Below are 19,915 nucleotides of genomic sequence, written 5' to 3' on the forward strand. Positions count from 1 at the left end.
TATACCTGGTGATGCTTAAGGTTACTTCTAGCAGTGCTCAGGGGACCATATGGGGTGCCGGGGATCAAACCACGGTCAGCCACGTGCAAGGCAAACGCCCTTCCCACTGTACATTATTCCAGCCCCAAAAAGTAAATTTTTGTATAGTGCAGTTTTTATAACACATGGCATATGTACTGCATGTGACAGCTACAGGATGGCAGATGGGGGAACAGGTGCTCACTCCAACATGGCGACAAGGGTTGTCTATTTCATGTGACGTGGCATCATATTGGGAAAAGGATCGGCTAACTTGCCTCTCCTGATTTACACACGTGTCATTATAAACACACTGAAGCTCTGTACATTTCATTCCATGCAAATTTTATCTAAAATAGAAAATGAAGTATTTCTAAGTTCAATGATGTATTGGCTCCAAGTATCTGCATGGTATGTTTGATCCACAGCATACCACATTTGTGTGTGTGCTCACACATGACTGTGGCATACTGCAAACAAGTATGTGTGGCCCCCTGGGCACCATAACCAAGTGTGAGCCTTCTGGTCCACTAAAACACAGACAACAACAGGAAGGGAGCAGGGGAACTGGTCCTTTAGTAAGAAACACTTGTTGAGATCTTTAGGAAGGAAGCAATCTGATGTATGAAAGTATCAAAACACTGTGCTGACTGAAGGGCAGGAGGGTGAATTAACAAGTATTAAAATTAATGCACTAAAACTGAAGTCTATATAGGCTTGTCTATAAAAGATTTATTATCTTTTATGTGTTCAAAATAGGCATGGGCCAATGAGAGCTCAATAGGCAAAGCAGAGACAGGAAGGAGTAGCTCTAGAATGATAATGATGCTGGGTTTGGTCTGAAAACAGAAATTTTTTTACGGGGCCCCACCTGCTAGAGCTCAGGGCTTACTTCTGGCTCTACGCACAGGGATCACTCCTGGTGGGCTGAAGGGACCACGTGGGATAATGGAGATTGGACTGGGTTGGTAGCATGCAAGGCAAGCACCCTACTGGCTATATTACGGCTCCAGTCCTCAAACAGAAATTTTTATAATATTAAAAGGGCCAGAGAGAACGCATGGAGGTTAAGTCTCTTGTCTTCTATGTAGCCCATCTTGATTTTTTTTTTTTGCTTTTTGGGTCACACCTGGCAATGCACAGGGGTTACTCCTGGCTCTGCACTCAGGAATTACCCCTGGCGGTGCATATGGAATGCCAGGAATCGAACCTGGGTCGGCCGCGTGCAAGGCAAACGACCCACCCGCTGTGCTATCACTCCAGCCCCAGCCCATCTTGGTTTAAAGGCCAGCAATGACAGAGGGTTTCTCAAGCCCTACCAAGGAGTGACCCCTGAGCAAAGCCAGGAATAGTCCCTAAATGCCACAGGGTGTGGCACCAAGCAAAAAAGAAAAATGTTTTTAAAAATACTGACAATCTGTATTTGCAATCTATCAGAGCAGGAAAAGAACACAAAACAAAAATAAATAAATAGAAAATCAGAAATAAGAAAAAAAAAGAAAAAGTAGATTTAAAACATGGAGGTAGGGGTTGAAGTGATAACACAGTGGGTAAGGTGTTTGCCTTGCATGTGGCCGACCTGGGTTCAATTCCCAGCATCCCATATGTTCCCCTGAGTATCGCGAGGAGTAATTCCTGAGTGCATGAGTCAGGACTAACCGCTGTGCATTGCTGGGTGTGGCGGCCCCCCCCAAAAAAAATTAAATTTAAAAATAAATAAATAAAACACAGAGGTAGAAGGAATTGAGTAGATAAGAAAAAACTGATAAAAAGAAAAAAAAACAAAGACAGAAAGAAATCAAGAGGTGAGGACATGGTGCCACTAATTGGAAAATAAGAAAATAATAGTGTGTCATGACAACTTTGGCGTTTGAAACGGAATACATTAGTGTTTCAGGGGCTGGAGAGACTACTCAATGGGATGAACCCACGCTTTCCATACGGAAGCTCTGAGTTCCATGGTCACGAGGGTCCACTTGGCACTCGAGGTCCCCTGAACACTCCTGGGAGTGGTCTCCACAAACACCACTAGGTCTGGCTCCAATCAACAAGTTGTTTTGAAGTTAAAAATCAGATTACCATACAATTCAAAGTTCTGCCCAAGTAAACATGTTTTAGAATCATAGAAACTTTTCAGTTAAAAAAATATCTTTAACTTTCAAGAATTATAATTACCATACACTTAGTTCCTGAAAAACTGGTAATACATCATTCCCATGGTAATAGCACTAAATAAACACTGTCTGACACAGAATCTGATTGGGAAGGAACGGAAACTAGCAATCAGTATCTCAAGCAAGGGATTTTTTTTTTTTTCACTTTTTGGATGACACCTGGCGATTCTCAGAGGTTACTCCTGGTTCTGCGTTCAGGAATTACTCCTGGTGGTGCTTGGGGGACCATATGGGATGCCGGGGATTGAACCTGTTTTGGCCACATGCAAGGCAAATGCCCCATCGCTCTGGCCCTCGAGCAAGGGATTTCTACTCCCTAATTTTCTCCTTGACATTAGCAGTGACCTCTCATGTTGCGCCTCACTCCAAAACAGATGCTTTTCACTTACAGGAATTTCCAGGGCACTTCTGACTTCATGTAAAAATATTGTTCTTTATAATTCTGCTGCCAAGGGTTTTATTAGTAATGGTTCATACAAACATACTCCATCCATTTGCTCTGCATTAAGTAGTGTTTTCCCGTCACTCCCTTGGCAGAGGTAATGCTCATGTCTAGATAGCACAAGTCCTTACCACAATGCTTAGCACTTTAAGTTCCTTGGCAAGAATTTATGGGATGAATTAATGGACTAATGATCTAGAATTAATAATCTAAACAATCATTCACAGCACTCTTAACTGATCAGACATGATCAAAAATTATCAGACTAAGAGTTTAACTCATTTGTACATAAGCAAAGACCGATTACTGTTTGTTCTTATGGATGGAAATCTTACCTTAACGTATCTTGCCTTCCAAAATGATTTCAAGGATTTATTAAGATCAGGCTAACCCAGAAATTTAAAAAATGAAGAGCTAAGTATGAACATGTATGTGTCGGTTTTGCATAGTAATGTAGCAACAAATCAATACTCCTTTCAAAGTCCAAAGGAAAGAGACACTGGTATTGGTTTCATCTGAAGTTATTTGGTCAAGGACAATAATAATCATAGATCAGGATCAAATAAATTTCAGCACTCAGTTTGAGAGAAAATGAAAGATTTTAGTTAAAATCTTTACAATAAAATAATTATGATTATAAATCTCTTTAGTTAAATATGTACACATTACATGGAATTTTAAAAAAGAATGAAAATGAGTAAAGTTTTTCAGGCAAATCTAATGCACAAATATACCATCTCCTATCTTATCAGTTTAACATTCTTAAATAGCCATGTCAGACAATGGCTCTGCTTTGTGCAAAACATGATGAGCAAAATTAAGAATAATTCTGCAATATTCTTTAGTTCCCCAAGGAAATTATTAAAAAATAAAACGGTGAGAAGGAAAAAAAAAAGTTGTACACTCAAGCTTGATTGTATACAGAGGCTGGCATGCCCAGCACTAAGGGAAGCACGTATCTGCAGAAGAGTCCTTTAGTCTGAAGACAGAAGTCCAAAGTCCGAGCACTTGTGCTTTTAGGCAGCCACGTGGCCGATAAGGTAGATGTTGTCATAGAGGTGCCCTACGAAATCTTCACTGATGTTCTGAGCAGCGCGTCGGGTGTTTCGGATGAATTCTCTCTTTGACATTTTATTCTTCACGTGAGGGCTAGTGAGGTCTATGGAAAGGAGGATCAAGGAGTAGCACAGTACATAGACAGCATCTGCAAGAAAAAGGGAGGATTTCAAATTATTGGGAGGGGGGGCTTTAGAAATGTGGGCTGGGGCTGCAGAGAGATAGCCTAGCACATGCCTGGCACGTGGCTCGCCCCAGTTTCAACCTGGCATCAACTGGGCCCCTCCATGTGCAGCCCTGAAGATTCTTCCCCCAGCACCTCTAGGGCAGCCCCAGAAATTCCTGGCACACGGGGCCCTCCAGCACCTAATCCTCAGGCTCCTGGACTGAACATGTGGCCCAGCTGACTGAGAACTGGAGTGGCCCCGGGGCCACCTGAGCACCATTTATATGGCATCCCCTGTCCTCCCGCCCCAACTTGATTTTTAAAATACATACATTTGTTCCAAAGGCATTATATGGTGCCCAAAGATAAAGGGCCACCATTAAAATGTCCCCCATCTCAAGATTAGATCATGACTGAGTATAAGGTGTCCCTATGCCCATAATCTCACTTTGCCTGGGTCTGCCCCTGCTCTAACAAAGACAGTCAGTAGCATTGCACTGTAGCACTGTCCTCCTGTTGTTCATCGATTTGCTCGAGCGGGCACCAGTAACATCTCACAACAAATTGTGAGACTTGTTGTTACTATTTTTGGCATATCAAATACCTCACGGGTAGCTTGCCAGGCTTTGCCGTGCGGGCGAGATACTCTCGGTAGCTTGCCGGGCTCTCCAAGAGGGGCGGAGGAATCAAACTCGGGTCGGCCACGTACAAGGCAAATGCCTTATCCGTTGCACTATCACTCCAGCCTGACAAAGAGAGTCAGTAGTAATGGGCAAATGGATAACGAATCATTAGAATTCAATACGAACGTATTTTTTTTAATTCCAAAGAACTCTGTCTGTCTGTCTGTCTGTCTGTCTGTCTATCTATCTATCTATCTATCTATCTATATCATCTATTTTTTGGTTTTGGGCCACATCCAGCTGTGCTCTGGGCTTATGTCAGGCTCTGTGCTCAGGGATCACTCCTAGCAGGTCTCAGGGATCCCATGGGGTGCCAGTGATTGAACCCAGGCTGACTGTGTGCAAGGCAAATGCCCTCCCTGCTGTACTATCTCTCTGACCCCTTCAAAGGACTTTGAAACAGCTTTAGCAACTTATAACAAAAATCCATTCTAACACTTAGAATTTCTGATAGGCTTATTATTATCATTGTTTTCTTGGGGGTCTCCCCAGCAGTATTAGGGAACTTGAGGCAGGTCACTCCCAACTTTGCTGTTGGCAGAATGGGTTAAAAGTGAAAGTGTGAAAGTGTGGTGCTGAGGCCTGGAGAGCTACCCGCTGTGCTGGAGCGATAGCACAGTGGGTCTCGGAGAGCCCGGCAAGCTACCGAGAGTATCTTGCCTGCACAGCAAAGCCTGGCAAGCTCCCCGTGACGTATTCAATATGCCAAGACCAGTAACAAGTTTCACAATGGAGACGTTACTGAGCCTGCTCGAGCAAATCGATGAACAATGGGAGGACGGTGCTACAGTGCAGTGCATATTAATACTAAGTTGAGATCATCTATAATGGCAAGAAGTACTATGCTGGTAATAAAAGTAAGCTGTCAAAAACTCACAGGATTATTAAATTAAGATCTTCTTTGAGTCCTTAAAGATGCCAAAATATAAACACAATGAAACCCAATTTTTTTGTTTATCTATGGTCAGGACAATAGATCATGTGTAAGTATTAAAACTAACAAACATGATAATTGCTAGTTATACTTGTTATAGCTACTTAATACTTGCTACTTTTTTTTTGTCAATTAATGTTTTATTGAGGCACTTTGATTTACACAGTTATTCTTAGTTGACATTCAGGCATACAATGTCCCGGCACCAATCCCACCACCAGTTTCCCGAGGTTCCCTTCCATCCCAGCCTGCCTGTTTGACAGGAACATTTTTAGGTTCGGTTGTTGGAGTTTGGGTGTCCTGCTCTCAGCATTTCTGACTGCAGATTCTATATAGACATGCATCTCCCCTCTACACCCCGCGTGCGCTAAAGGCCCCCTACCCCCTGCTGCTTATCTTGGGTGTTCCACTTACTCCCACCCTTGGGTTTTTTTTCTTTCCCATCCTTCTTATCTCTTTTTGGTACTATTTTGGGAACTGGGAGTTGGGGGGTTGGGTCACACCTTGTGGGGTTTAGAGATTACTCCTGGTTCTGTGCTCAGGGATCACTTCTGGTGGGGCTCAGAAAGCCAAATATGATGCTGGAAATAGAATCCTGGTCAGCTGTGTGTAAGACAAGCACTCAACACGCTGTACTATTTCTCTGACCCCCTACTTGCTATGGTTTTTACTTAAAAAAATTATATTTAGGGGGCTGGGGGGAGTTTCTATTTCAGACTTTACTATTTTCGATATGGTGAAATGAGTAAAATTTGATTATGTGAAAGAAAATTTTAGGGGACCTGACTGTACCATACACACATACATAAACACAAACACGCAATAAAACTAGTTGTACTGAAAACACATTGTAGGTGAGGGAAATGAGCAGATGCAGAGCACATGCCCTACAGCTGAGGCACTGAGTTAATTCCCAGCTCCACCATCCCGAGTTCCTTCAGCACCCAAAATAATAAAGCACTTACAAAAATACGTATATAAAGTAAGCCAAAAAAGCAGTGTATAGAAGTTCGAGGTAGTTCTAAGTAAAAAGTGCCTTATCCAAAACATTGAAAAAAAATTCTCAAATTGTTAGTAGTTAGATTCACAAAAAACATCCGATACTCAAACAAGGCTAATTTTAAGGAACTGATAAAACTGTCTTTTCTCCCAAGGCAGAATGCTTTCCATAAATAAATGATAGCTAAGAAAACTAGCATCCATCATCACTGCTAGAAGTCATAAAACAAGTATCTGCAAATGCTGGCAGTGCTTTTCCCTGCAGTGAGAAAAAGAAAAAGTCTCCTATATGCCTATTTCTACCTGAAGGTGGAGTGGGAAAAGAAAATAATTCACTATTTTCTTACCAGGACTAAGGCCAAGTTCTCTCATTAAATCAGGGTTACAAGCACAGAATCGATGTGAGAACTTCGTTATAAGAGTTTCAAGATATTCCCCACGCTCTTCAGGGGCATGGATGTGACGAAAAAATTCTCTCAGTGCATTGGGTAAGAATTGATTTCTAAAATTATGCAACGTTACGAGGTCATCCAAGACATCTCTCCTAGGAGAAAAGAGAAAGACTCAGCTTTAGTTTACCTTTCTCTATTAAAAAGATTCATAAGAAAAGTCAGTCATTTTTTGGGATGGAAATATTTTATTATTATTTGCCACATTAGTCAGCATATAAGGCATACATAATTCTTAAATCTTCAAAAATTTCCCCTGGGTAAACTGAAATTAGTAGCTATAACCATAAATTAAAATAAAAATGAAGGTTTCAGTGTAAAAAAGAGTCATTTCTTCCTAAGCATCTGCTTGGCTAAATTAAGTAAGAAACATAATTCTTTATAATTTTTTTCATTATGAAAATAAGGAGAGTCCTCATCTTTCATATCAATCCACATAACCAGAAATAACAACTGCGATGTAACTTTTAAAAATTTATGAATACTTCTTCATCAAGAAAATTCTAATAATAATACTTTGTTATAAAATACTTCGACTCTTCTAAGTTCAACCATGATTGCATGAAAAATCTTTAATTTCTACCATTTGTTTATAGAAGGGATACAAAAACTACATTTAGTGGACCAGACAAGACTAGTACCTGTTTTGTAAACTATTAACATAAAGTCAAGCCAAAGCTGTTTGTTTACATCCTGTCTTCTTTTATCAAACAATGGAAGTTACAAGTGGCAGAAACAGAGAGAGAGAGACAGAGAGAGAGAGAGACAGACAGACAGACAGACAGACAGACTGACAGACAGACACAGAGAGAACAAACATGAAAGAGTTGGTTCTTTACTGAATCTTTACTGAAAAATGTGATGCTGATCATTTGGTACTTAGCATGTGGAGATAAAAAAGAGTGAATGACAGTATCTTTATGTATGTTTTTCTTTCTAGTTTGCTGCTGTGCTCTATCTAAACTCCCCCAAAGACAGGGCTTGTGCTTTAATGAACGGTGTACTCCTTATTCGATGGCAAATTCCTGGATTACAATGAATGTAAACAGTTGTTAAAAAGTCCTGATTAGTTAAATATTAATAATCACAATAAAAATGTAAACATGTGTTTGAACTATTCGCTAGATTAGCATGAGATCAACACTGAAATCAAGGTAGCTTAATGATGTGACATCCAAATGTTATCCTAATACTATTATGTCCACTTAAAACAATTAGGGAATTAGGGATTCACTCTATTGTACAATACACTATTAAATTACACATTCTTAGAAATTCAAACTTATATGTGGCACTTTGATGTAGTATCTACATGCAAACAAATACAAAAGTACCTTATGCCTTCAGGATTTATGAGTTTATGTCTGTAATTTGAATTAAATAAGACTTTTAAAAAAATATGAAGTTTCAGAATTTTTAGTTAACCTAAACCCAAATCTTTATGGCTAGTCATTAAGAAACAGGGTTTCCTCAAAAGTAGTGGATTTGTGTTTGCAATTACATAGATTCTGGGTTCCATTTTGCATCTGTACCTGGGCTAAAAACAACTTTTTTTTTTTTAAACAAAGCCAACTTCATCAGCAACTTAAAGCTTGTAAACAAATAACTTGAAATGAATAGAAATCTTTTCCTTAACTTTACTTAATTTTGCAGCTGGATGCCTGCCATGGAGCAGTCTTTTTTTTTTTCTTGACTGATGTGGTGCTTGAAACCTTCCCTCTGGAAGAGCCTGCCTCCCCCACCCCATCCCGACCTCCCTTCCAGCTTTTTAATTCAGTTTGACTGTTTACAACACACCAACAACCAAAATTCGAAGTCATCCTGCCACCAAAGAGTAAAACTTACTTAAAGTATCATTTAGCTACTGATGAAAAGTCAAAATACTCCTTACCTTTCATCAAGATAGATTCTCAGTTTTTTCCAATTTAGTGTTCTTGTACAGAAGATAAACTTTGCTATTTCCTTTGGCGAATCATCCAGGATACCCTTGGACATAAAGTAGTTCACTCCCTAAGACAGAAAGACAAATCTACATAAATGAAATTAGTCGTTATTTATAACTTCGACAATTAAGGCAACAGTGGAACAAAAGCTGATTTCCCTCTAGCATTAATAGACTTTTTATAGCTTCAACATGCACAACAAGCTCGAACTTGAACTGAAACTATTATATGTGTTGGATAGTTTACATGCAATGAAAGGTAGGAAATTCAAAGTTCAGTCTCTTAACAAAATCCTAATTCAATTTTCTGATTCATGCTAGTGAAAACTATCTATACAGACATAGGACCTAAACATGGGGGAGAAGGAGGAAAAGTAGACTTTAAAGCAAGTCTTGTCATAAGCATTCCTACTGTCTAGTAGGAAACATGATTTCTTGGGCAAGGGAGACCGGCTCACAGGGGTGATGAGTTTGCTCTGCATTGACCCCATGGCCCGGAAACTGGAAGGAGCAACTCCCAAGCACTGTTCAATGAGTAGTGGGGTATGAGCCAAAATAAAATTAAAAAAAAAAACAAACAAACAAAACACACCAAAAAACCAAAAGCAAACTAAAAAGGATCGTGATTTCTTAAATCTCATATTCTAAAATACAATTGCAAAGAAATAATTTCTTAGAAACAAAAGGAATCACCAAATGAAAGACCAATGCTTTTTATTCTATTAAAAAACAAATTTTGTTTTTTAAACATAAAGGGAACACAGTCACAGGCTAGTTTATGGGTAGTACAAACTTTGGCTTTTAAGCACTGCTACAGTGTAGCTCCAATACACTCTAGGGCACAAGAGAATAAGAAAAAAAAACAATTCAAATTTTTTTTTCAGAGGAGTTACCTTTGAATTTCCTTTTCTCTGCATGCAGTTTCCCAAGAAGCTTTATCTTAAGGTTTTACCTACTTTAGATTAAAATCAACAACAAAAACAACAACAACAACAAAAAAATCAAACACTGAAACCAATGTTTACTCAATTATGTAGAGGTCACATTCAAATAGATGTTGTATGCAGATTTGAATGTGTAGTTATTGAAATAAAAGTCAGGTGTGTTTATTTCAACTCAGTTATCCAGATACACGCATTCCCACAAATGCTCGTTTCTGGATAATAGCACACGGAGTGCAGGTAATTGGTCAAGAAAACAATGTATTATATACACACAACATAATGTTTTCATGCATAAGTTCCTTCAGTATTTTTTCTCTTTACACTTCCATAGTACTTAGGAATATTGAGAATTAAGAATTTTAAAAGCTGGAAGAAGTTTTAGCAAAGATGCTTCAATATAAAAATGCTCATAAAATTTTTAAATTAAAAACAGTTTAAAAGCACTTGGTACTGAGGTAATGCTTTTAAAAGGCTACAATTACCTGTAATTTATAATTCAAAGATAAGATTTTCTATATAAAGCTAATTTTATGAGCCATCAGGATTATATTCCTATAGCAATATCATCGAATTCTCATGTGAATTTTAATAGTAAAAAAGTAATGCTAGTGCACTGATTTTTTAAATACATATATAAAAAGAACAGAATGTGATAACATAAAACTTAATTGTCAACTCAATTGTAAGCCATATTTCAGACTGCATCCTGGATATAGCATGATCGAGATGGAAAGGCAAAGGTTTTGTTTGAAATGAGATTCTCAGCAACTGTCTGAGGGCACAGGGACCAGAGAAATAGGAATTTTTGTTCCATCCTTCCCTCCGTAAATTTAAATAATCGAGAGTTGACTGTATATTTATTGGATCTACTTAATAAAAAAAAACTTAAGTTAAAATATTCTCCCTCCAATTCTCCATTTTAAAGAATAACAATTTAAAAAGTTTTCCTTATGCTTAATTTTAACTGACCCAGAGAGAAGTCACTTAAGCATTATTTAATAGTTCTTTACTCATACCTATTTGTAAATCAGTATTTTAAGATACAAAACTCAGTCCAATACACTTTTTAAATATAAAAAATTTAAAACTCACTAAAATGATCCATTAAACAGTATAGAAATTCTCTAATCATACGATAACTGCCATTCTCATATCATTTGATATTCCTTGGTTATAAATGAATACTGGTGTTTGTCTCCTAGAAGCATTGTATGATACCTGTTTTTGAGAATTTAATCTAAAACTTAACTGCAGTTCTCAAAAATGAGTCAAAAAAGAGTCAGGATATGTAGGAAGAAGGTAAAGCTAAAACCCAATGAGATGATGGTTTGAAATAAGCCAACTCTTGATTTTATAAGGAAAGGAGGTACCAGATCCAAGACAAGGAATGCTCTTGCAAGGGATCACTTTGGTGGTGAACTAAGCGAAGAGCAAAGGAAGGAGAAACAGAAAAATGCACAAGCCAAGATTCAAAGGGCTGAGAGGCTGGGAAGCAGCTGAGCTGTGGTGTAAGCAAGGGAGCAGAGAGTCCCAGCCTGGGATCTGCCGACCAGCTGTACATTAATGCGTGGGACGCCCTGTTTAGTTTGGGGCGGGGGGTGGGGAAAGAATGAAGATCCCAGTGAGATCCCAGACATACCGAGTCAGCAACGTGTTTGTAATGGTGAGCGGAGGGGTTCCTCATGCAAAGGCAACTGTGAAGATGGGCCACCTTCATCCACAAGGGCCAGGAAAGGGAAGGCCGTAGCGTTCCCCATCACCTACTGAGTTCACCAGAACAACGTCCAACTCGAGATGAATTGGACAAAGTATATGGAAAAAGGAAATGAGGCTCTGGCAAGATTGCAGAGGAATCCAGGACTGACTGGACTATGTTAGGGAGCTCTGAGGGATGGAGGCGGATCCCTCTAAAGGAGAAACCTAGAAAAGAAGGGATGGGAAAAGGCAGAGCCACAAAGCTGACAGTCTGTGCAGCTTTAAGTGACAGTCTTTTTTTTTTCTTGCATTTTTGGGTCACACCTAGCGATGTTCAGGGGTTACTCCTGGCTCTGCGCTCAGAAATTACTCCTGGTAGTGCTTGGGGAACCATATGGGATGCTACGGATGGAACCCGGATTGGCTACAAGCAAGGCAAATGCCTTATCGACTATACTATTGCTCCAGCCCCCTAAGTGACGATCTTATGCTGACAAAAGCTGCACGACTTTCTCCTAGAAGAATGCACATATGCATTTTAAAAGTAAAAAGCACAGAGGGGAAAGAATGTTCCCCATGCTGCCCCAAGGTCCAAACTCCTCTGGGAATCCCCCAGGAGCACAGAAGCCTCTGAGCACTGCCGGATGTGTGCCCCTCTTGGCCTTCAAGGAAAGGGGGTTAATGCTTGGCGGGGAACATGGAGAGATTTGGTTTTGATGACTCAAGGAGACCAAGGTAGGCAGAGGGCACTAGACCTGGTGGCTGGAACAGAGAAAACAGTGACAGTTAAGGGTCTCTGACTGGAACTGAAGTCCAAGGAGGAAAGAAAACTAAGGGAACTGCTCAAGAACAGGAAACTGAGGATGACCCACAAAATCTGGAAATTGGAAAATGTATTAGCACAAAGGAGGAAAAGGGGCGGGGGCAGAGTTAAAGGGGGAGGAAAGGGAATGAGGGGGCCCAGGGAGATAACACAATAGGTTGGGTATGTGCTCTGCATTGAGAAATTCCTGGGTTTGTTCCCTGGCACCAGATGGTCCCCTGGGCCCCACTGGGAGCAACCCCCCAGAAACTGAGCCAGGAACAGCCCCTGAGTAACTCTGGTTGTAGCCCAAAACAAAACAAAAGAATCAGAGCATTGCATAAGAGCAAACTGAACAGGGCTTTGTCTTTTTTTGAGAGAGCACTTGTGAGTGTGGCTGAGGATTGGAGGATGTGGCTCAGTGGTAACCGACACGCTCTTCCATGTGTGACATCTGGGTTTGATCACCAACACCGCACAATACACAGATAAACATTTAAAGGCTAAAAATAGTCCTGGAGCCAGATAGGACAGCTGGTAAGGTGTTTGCGATTCATGTTGCTGGCTTGGGTTTGATCTCAGGCACTTTTTTGTGGTCCCCTGAGCCCTGGCAGGAGTGATCCCTGAGCACAGAGGCAGGAGTATGCCCCAAGCATAGCCAAACGTGGCTCAAAAAACAAACACAACATAATAATCCTTACATTTTGATAAATACAAAGCAAAATCATTCAGCTTAGACTTCTGATTTTTAGCCAAATGAGAACAGGTCTATTAACATCTATTAGCAAGTACATGTTCTAACCACAGGTACATGGACAACTAAAATCTTAGCATTTTTATCAAAAAACAATGCCAAAATTTGGATATAATACATGATACTCTCTGGATAAGGAAAGACAACCAACTTGTCAACAGACAGCCTCGCTACAGGTGAAATGAGAGCATCCCCATTTTTGTTGTTTGAAATCAAGAGTGACAGCATTTAGAATAATAGCCCTGATGCTCTTTTTTCTTTCTTAGAGCTAAGAAGAATAAAACCCATTTTTTTTAGATTTTTTGGGGGAGAGGGGGGCACACTCAGCAATGCTCAGGAGTCACTCCTGGTGGTGCTTGAGGGACCATATGGGATGCCGGGGATCGAACCCAGGTCGGCTGGGTACACCCTCCCTGCTGTGCTATCACTCTAGACCCATAAAACCCATTTCTGATTATTCTTGTCACCCTTATTTGCCCTTTTTAATCAAAGAACAAGTTCTCTATATGGTCGGGGGGGGGGGAACAAATAGAACTCGCACACATGAATGAACATTTATCTGGGGCTATATATTTTGGAAAACTGCAAGCCAACCCCCTTTTCAGCTGTACTGAGATGCACGAAGCTCTCATAGCAAGCATACTCAGAGAATGGCAGCATCCGTGGTGGGTAGCCACAGGCAGTAAGCAAACTTAGAACTATTCTGCTTGGTCCCTTGTACTTTTATTTCTTTTCTACCCACCAGGTTTTGCCTTATTTATTCCTTCCTGCCATTGTGTGCTTGTCATTCTACTATGGCCACATTCACCTGGAGTAGAACTGTCATGCAGAGCTTTCAATCAGAGAGAATTTAAGCTGTTCCTACTGATTAGACTCAATGTCCCAATATCGTGCTGAGGAGACAAAGACGCAAGCAGAAACTTTGGCCGTGCTTAAAGAGTTGTCTTGTTTTAGAAAGATAATTTTGCAAGATTTAAGAAACAAAGTGGGGGCTGGAGTTTGCCTTGCACACAGCTGACCCAGGTTCGATTCCCAGCATCCCATAGGGTCCCCGGAACATTGCCAGGAGAAATTCCTGAGTGCATGAGCCAGGAGTAATCTCTGTGCATTGCTGGGTATGACCAAAAAGAAAAAAAAAAAGAAGCAATGTTTCCTTTTTCTTGAGGAATTCCTATTTGGGCTATTCAGACTGTCTGCCCTTATCACCTAGAGGAAGGAAAAAATTTTCCCAAAAAAATTGGGAAAATTTTCTCAATTGGGAAAATTGGGAAAGAGAAAACAAGTGAAAATTGGGAAAGAAATGTGAAGATGATTTTGATGTCAGTCTAAAAGCTAAGCTGACAGGAGATTTCAGTCTTGTCTCTTTGCTAAGTACAAAGAGTACACAGTGTCTGGGCATACTTATGTAGGGGAAGTGACAGATGGTGTGAGAAGAGAGTGACAATATCCTGTAGCTAATTCACAAATACAGTGACTGAATAAAATTCAAGACTGAATAAAATAAAATCCACATCTTGTCTGGAGAATAATGATGAGTCATACTGTGGTTCTGGTTAATTGCTGTGAATGGGCAAGGATTTCTGCCTTCAAGAATAATTTATGGAGGATTTGCCAACAAATTCAGTACATGATGCTTAAGAGCTATTTAAGAACAGTCACACATATACCCCAAATTATTTGTTGCTAGATGTCAGTAGGTAATCTCATAAAAGAGAGAGGAAAAAGTTAGTCCTGGGGGCTTCCACTTGGAAATTCTGGCCAACCAGACCAAAGGTTCAATGCAAGAGCTGGAAGATGTCCTGTTATTCTGGAGTGAGAATGACTCAGCCCCAGGGGATGCTCAATACGCTTCAGGACCACAGCTGGTGGTGGTCACATGAAAAGGCAAGTGCCTTAACTCATGTACTATCTCTCTGGCCCTGTTTAAGATCTGAAATAACAAAAAAATTCCATTGATTAGAGTAATTCTAAATAGCAAGAAAGTCCTATCTGTGAGTTCTGATCTCCTCCAGAGTCACAATCAATGGGACAAAACAATAACTTGAATATGAAAGTACATCCTAAATAATAAATAATAAATAGCTATGAATAATGAAACCTGGCAATCATTTCAATTCTTACTGATAAAAGTTGCTGGTAGTTGAAGTCTAAGCTTCTACATCTACTTGTGGTTTAGAAATAAAAAGCAAACCCATCAAGAGATAGAAATAAATTATTGAAATACAAATAGTAATAACTGAAACCAAAGGAAAAAATGACACATCTAAACACTTGCTAATTTAGAATTCCTGCTTTTAACACACACAAGTAGTGCATGCGATAGAGTTCCATTGAGCTAAAGGATGAGGCTTACTGTGAAGACTGCAAGTTATAGTTTCATTGTATTACTAAGATCTCACATGCCTATATTTATAAATATATTTTAGCAGTAGCCCTGAAACAAGCAACATTAAAAACCTCCAAAATCCTGTCCCTGGAGGTGGTCCAGAGGAGAGATCTCATGTATGAGGGTCCAGGTCTGACCACTGGCATCAACAAATCAAACAACCAAAAAAGTTAACAGAGAAGCAAATAAAGACTGAAAAGGTGATTTCACTGCCAGTATTGACCCAGAAATTAAAATATCATTTATCCTGCCACTACTATAAGCAAGACACAATTGAATATTATTTTGAATTCCTAAGTATTACTTTAAATGTCCTCACAAAGATTAAACTAAATAGCACCATTAATGTGAAAAGCTACTGCATATGTGAAGGACTGTTTATCATATCTGATCACATTTTTAAAAAGTTTTTTCACTTATTTTGATGATGTCAGGAACTGAACCCAGGACCTCATATATACAGGGCAAGTTGTGTTACTGCTCAACCAAATCACTATTCCCTTCTCCCACCTCGAAATGAATTTAAAGGAAAAGGTATCCCCATTCGATGATAGAAGATTTGGTGTAACTAACACCTATTTTGCTTACAACTATATATTCAGGTGTCAAGGGCTTGCCAGAAGTTCAGAAGAGGAAGAACTGCAAGGTGCAGATCATTACCTGACTTTGGGGAGTGATAGTTCCTATAGTTGTACTGCGAGTCTAAGTATCAAGTAAGATATTTTTTGGTGAGCCCTGGGAGGCAATAAGCACTTAACATACAGTATTTCACTTCCTCTTCACTGCACCATCATAGCACTGTGACTGACTGCCTCCATTTTGCTGATGGGACAACTGATCCAAACGGAAGTTAAGTCATTTGTCCAATAGTCAGAACTACTAAGTGGAGAGCTACTTAAGGAAAAAAAAAAAAAACCTGGCGGATGAATGTTTGAATCTGTATAAAGCTTCCAACTGACTTTCAGGTGAAGCTATAAATTTGAAGATTTCCTGAGTTTAACTAAGGAGAAAAAAATAGTGTAGCAACAACTGCAAAAACCTGGAGTTGATAAAAAATTTGGCAGTCTGAAATGCCTCAAATCCTGAAACTCTCAGCGGTTTGAGTCACTAGTTTAATTAAAAAAAAAAAAGGAACATGTTAATTGACTAAGATTGAATTGCCAATGGCCAAGAGTGATCTAAAGAGATTTTCAGGCTTTGGTAGGATTCTAACTCGATTCTTTCCTCTAGTTCAATGTCCTAGAGCAATACGAGCTACTAATTTCAGTTTACTTTTTACCTCAGACACTTCAGATGTAAAATATTTACCTTAACATACTGATAAAAACAAAACATATGAAACAAGAAGTTTGATGAACACATTAGAATATTTTAGGTATGAATCTCTTTTTTCAATTAGATTCCGATTTAAAAAGGGTTCAAGGAATGTGATTCGCTTTGGAACTTCTAAAAAGTTTATTTTGCATCCACAATGTCCTTCAGTAGACTGACTCTAAGCTATATATACTGGAATGACTTTTGGAGATGAGCAGAGGGTGGACATGATACAGTACATTGTATAAGATACACTAGCACTGTATAAAAGCGGACCCTAACAGAGAAGCAAAGCTTTCCTTCTTCACTGTAAAAACCAACATATAGGGACCAGATAGTACAGAGGATAAGACACTTCCATGCATGAAGCCGATCCAGGTTCAATCCCTAGCACTGCCTACAACACTCTACCCTCCTGCCAGGAGTGATCTCTGATTGCAAAGCCCTGAGCACAGCTGGGTATGCCCTCTGCAAAAGTAAAGGAGTTCATCTCCTTGTATAATAAAAAGTTCCAACTCTCTAAAGCTCACACAATGAACGCATCCTGGATCCAAATGATTTGCTTCCACTGCATTCTTCTCGGTGTGCTATTAGCATCCCTCCACAACTGCAAGATGGCTGAAAGTTAGCCAAACATTCATTTCTTCATACATTCAAGTCCAGAAGTGTGTATGTGCTCATGTGAAGATATGGCCCCTTCAGTCACTATCCAAAGTGACATGATCTCCCCCAATCACACAGATCAGCGCTGGATGACATTAGCATCACTTGGCCCAAAGGGAGGAAGCTTAACATGAGTAACATGAAATGATATATAGGCAACACTTTTTTTTTTGGATTTGGATTTTGGAACCACTACAGTGAGCAGTCCCGGAGGTGATGGTGGGTGAGTGGCAGGGGAGTGCAGTGCAGGGATCAAACCTGAGCCTCCTACATGAAAAGAATGCTTTCCTGTCCCTTGAGTCATCTCTCGGGCCCCTGTATTCAACTCCTCAGGGTGAAAATGGAGTCAGCCGCTCTAGAGTAACACTCTGAAGTCTTGTCATGGCAGCTACACCTGGCAGAGGCTGAAGGCCACGCAGCACCCAGGGCCTGGCATATGCAAGGAATGCACTCGGGTCCTCGGGGTTATCAACCTGGCCTTGCCACTGTGGCTAACAAGAAATTCCCTTTTACTAGAGGATCTAGTAGTAACAAGGCCAGAAAGACAGCTGCTAGACAGGCTTTGTGTGCAGCTGGTTCAAGTTCATCTCTGCCACTGCCAAGAACTACTCTTGAGCACAGAGCCAGGAGGAGCCACTGTGCACTGCGGATGAGAACCAAACCAAAAACGAAGCAAAAAGTGAAGAGCGGTAAGGAACTCTCAGACCTCTCCCAACTTCTACCCATAGTCTTAATTTTTTTTTCCTCACTTGGTGCTAGGAATTATTTCCCCTGATAATGAAGCTTAATTACCAGAACTGCAACATAATTTACTACCATCATAACTTTTTTTCTTTTATTGTATCTGTCTGCTCCATGGTGGAACTAAAATAGAAAAATCCGAATTGGTCAGAGTTTTCAACACATTCCTCCTCTAGACAATACAACCTCTAAATTAGCAGAGTCAAAACATAAGGTAAGTGGGATTACAACTTTGCAAATAGCGGTGGTAGCCATTTTTTTTCACTTTCAACTGGACTTTTGCTTTCACTGGGAAGCAAAAGTCAACATTCTTTTTTTTTTTTTTTTTTTTATTTCTTGTCTATTTTTTTTTTTCCCTTTATTTTATTTTATTTTTTTTAAAGTTGTAGATTTACAATTTTTTGTGCTTTGGTTTCAATTATACAATGATCAGATACCCATCCCTCCACCAGTGCCCATTTTCCACCACCATGGATAATATCCCTCCCACCCCCATCCCCCCATCCCCCCGTCTCTGTGGCAGGGCAATCCCCTGTGTTCTCTCTCTCCTTTTGGGTGTTGTGGTCTGCAAAAGAGGCATTGAGTGGCAAACATGTTCAGTCCATAGTCTACTTTCGACATGCATCTCCCCTCCTGGGAGGATCCTCCAAACATCCTTTATTTGGTGCTCCCTTCTCTATCTGAATAGCCCTTTCCTCTAGGATACCCGGCTGGCCTCTAAGTTATGGAGTAATCCTCCTGGTGCTGATCTCAGCTATTCTTGGGTATTAATCTCATACTTTGTTACTTTATATCCCCCAGATGAATGCAATCTTTCTATGTCTATCCCTCTCTTTCTGACTCATTTCGCTTAGCATGATACTTTCCATATTGTACCACTTGTATGTAAATTTCATGAAAAGTCAACATTCTTAAGGCCTATGGTAGACACAAAAATAATGGTGATGCCCACCCTCCTGGGGTTCTTCTGAAAAAATATAAGTGTGTATGGTTGGTTTCACTATGAGATCCTTTGTTCTTACAAGCCTAAAACCCCCATCCTGATACAAGCAGGGAAAAACACATCCTGCAGGTCACAGCTCATTAAATATGGAATTATTTTAGGGAGAAGCAAAGTGGAGAATCTGAATAGTTCTAAATTAGCTGGCCTTCCTTTTGCCCCCCACCCCCCCCCCCCCCCGCCCCTCCGTCCTTCTCTTCACAAATTATATACATCCTAGGCTGGGCGAGAACTCAGAGACAGAGTGGTCCCAGTTTCAAGTATCACTAAATCAATCAACCATACACATCTTTTGCTAACCTAGAAAAGTTTTTTTTTTCCCATGGGAAACTGATGTACTTTTATTAGAAAGATAAAGGCAAATTTCTAGACTTATAGAACATTAAATATCAAAAGGGAACACACATTGGTCAAAAAAACCCAAAAAACCCATATAGCAGCCCATTGCCCTTCCCTGCGAATATTCCTATGTTACAGGAGATATTAAAATTTTATAGAGTTCATGTACAGCATGAGATACCAAGGATATAAAGATGAATCATTAGTTCTAAATTGCCTGGCATATATTTTTTGTCAATGTAGAAAAATAATTGCATTTACTGCTTCTTTCAGATGAGCTTCCACACTATACTTCTCTTAACATACTAAATGACCACCAAAATACAGAATATTAACGAATCATATCAAAACTCAACTCTCAGGTTATTAATTTTTGGTGATAAGTACTATCTACCAAAAGAAAGAAAGATTAAA

The 19,915-nt window shown here is 39.8% G+C and overlaps 1 protein-coding gene across 2 annotated transcripts in view; it reads right to left on the minus strand.

Moving 5' to 3' along the window:
• Positions 1-2,653: 2,653 nt before the first annotated feature.
• FBXO8 (F-box protein 8) overlaps positions 2,654-19,915 on the minus strand; it is a 45,534-nt gene continuing 28,272 nt past the window's right edge. Inside the window, exons 5-7 of one of the 2 annotated variants that reach the window (XM_056114329.1) lie at positions 8,813-8,931; positions 6,820-7,016; positions 2,654-3,838 (exon numbers count right to left, since the gene is read on the minus strand). In XM_056114329.1, the coding sequence (XP_055970304.1) occupies positions 3,651-3,838; positions 6,820-7,016; positions 8,813-8,931 (504 nt within the window). In that variant the 3' untranslated portion in view covers positions 2,654-3,650. The remainder of the gene's footprint in view (positions 3,839-6,819; positions 7,017-8,812; positions 8,932-19,915) is intronic. The other variant, XM_056114330.1, reaches the window with a different exon arrangement.

This window comes from Sorex fumeus, unplaced genomic scaffold, assembly GCF_029834395.1.
Source record: "Sorex fumeus unplaced genomic scaffold, SorFum_2.1 ptg000024l, whole genome shotgun sequence".
Classification (NCBI taxonomy): Eukaryota; Metazoa; Chordata; class Mammalia; order Eulipotyphla; family Soricidae; genus Sorex; species Sorex fumeus.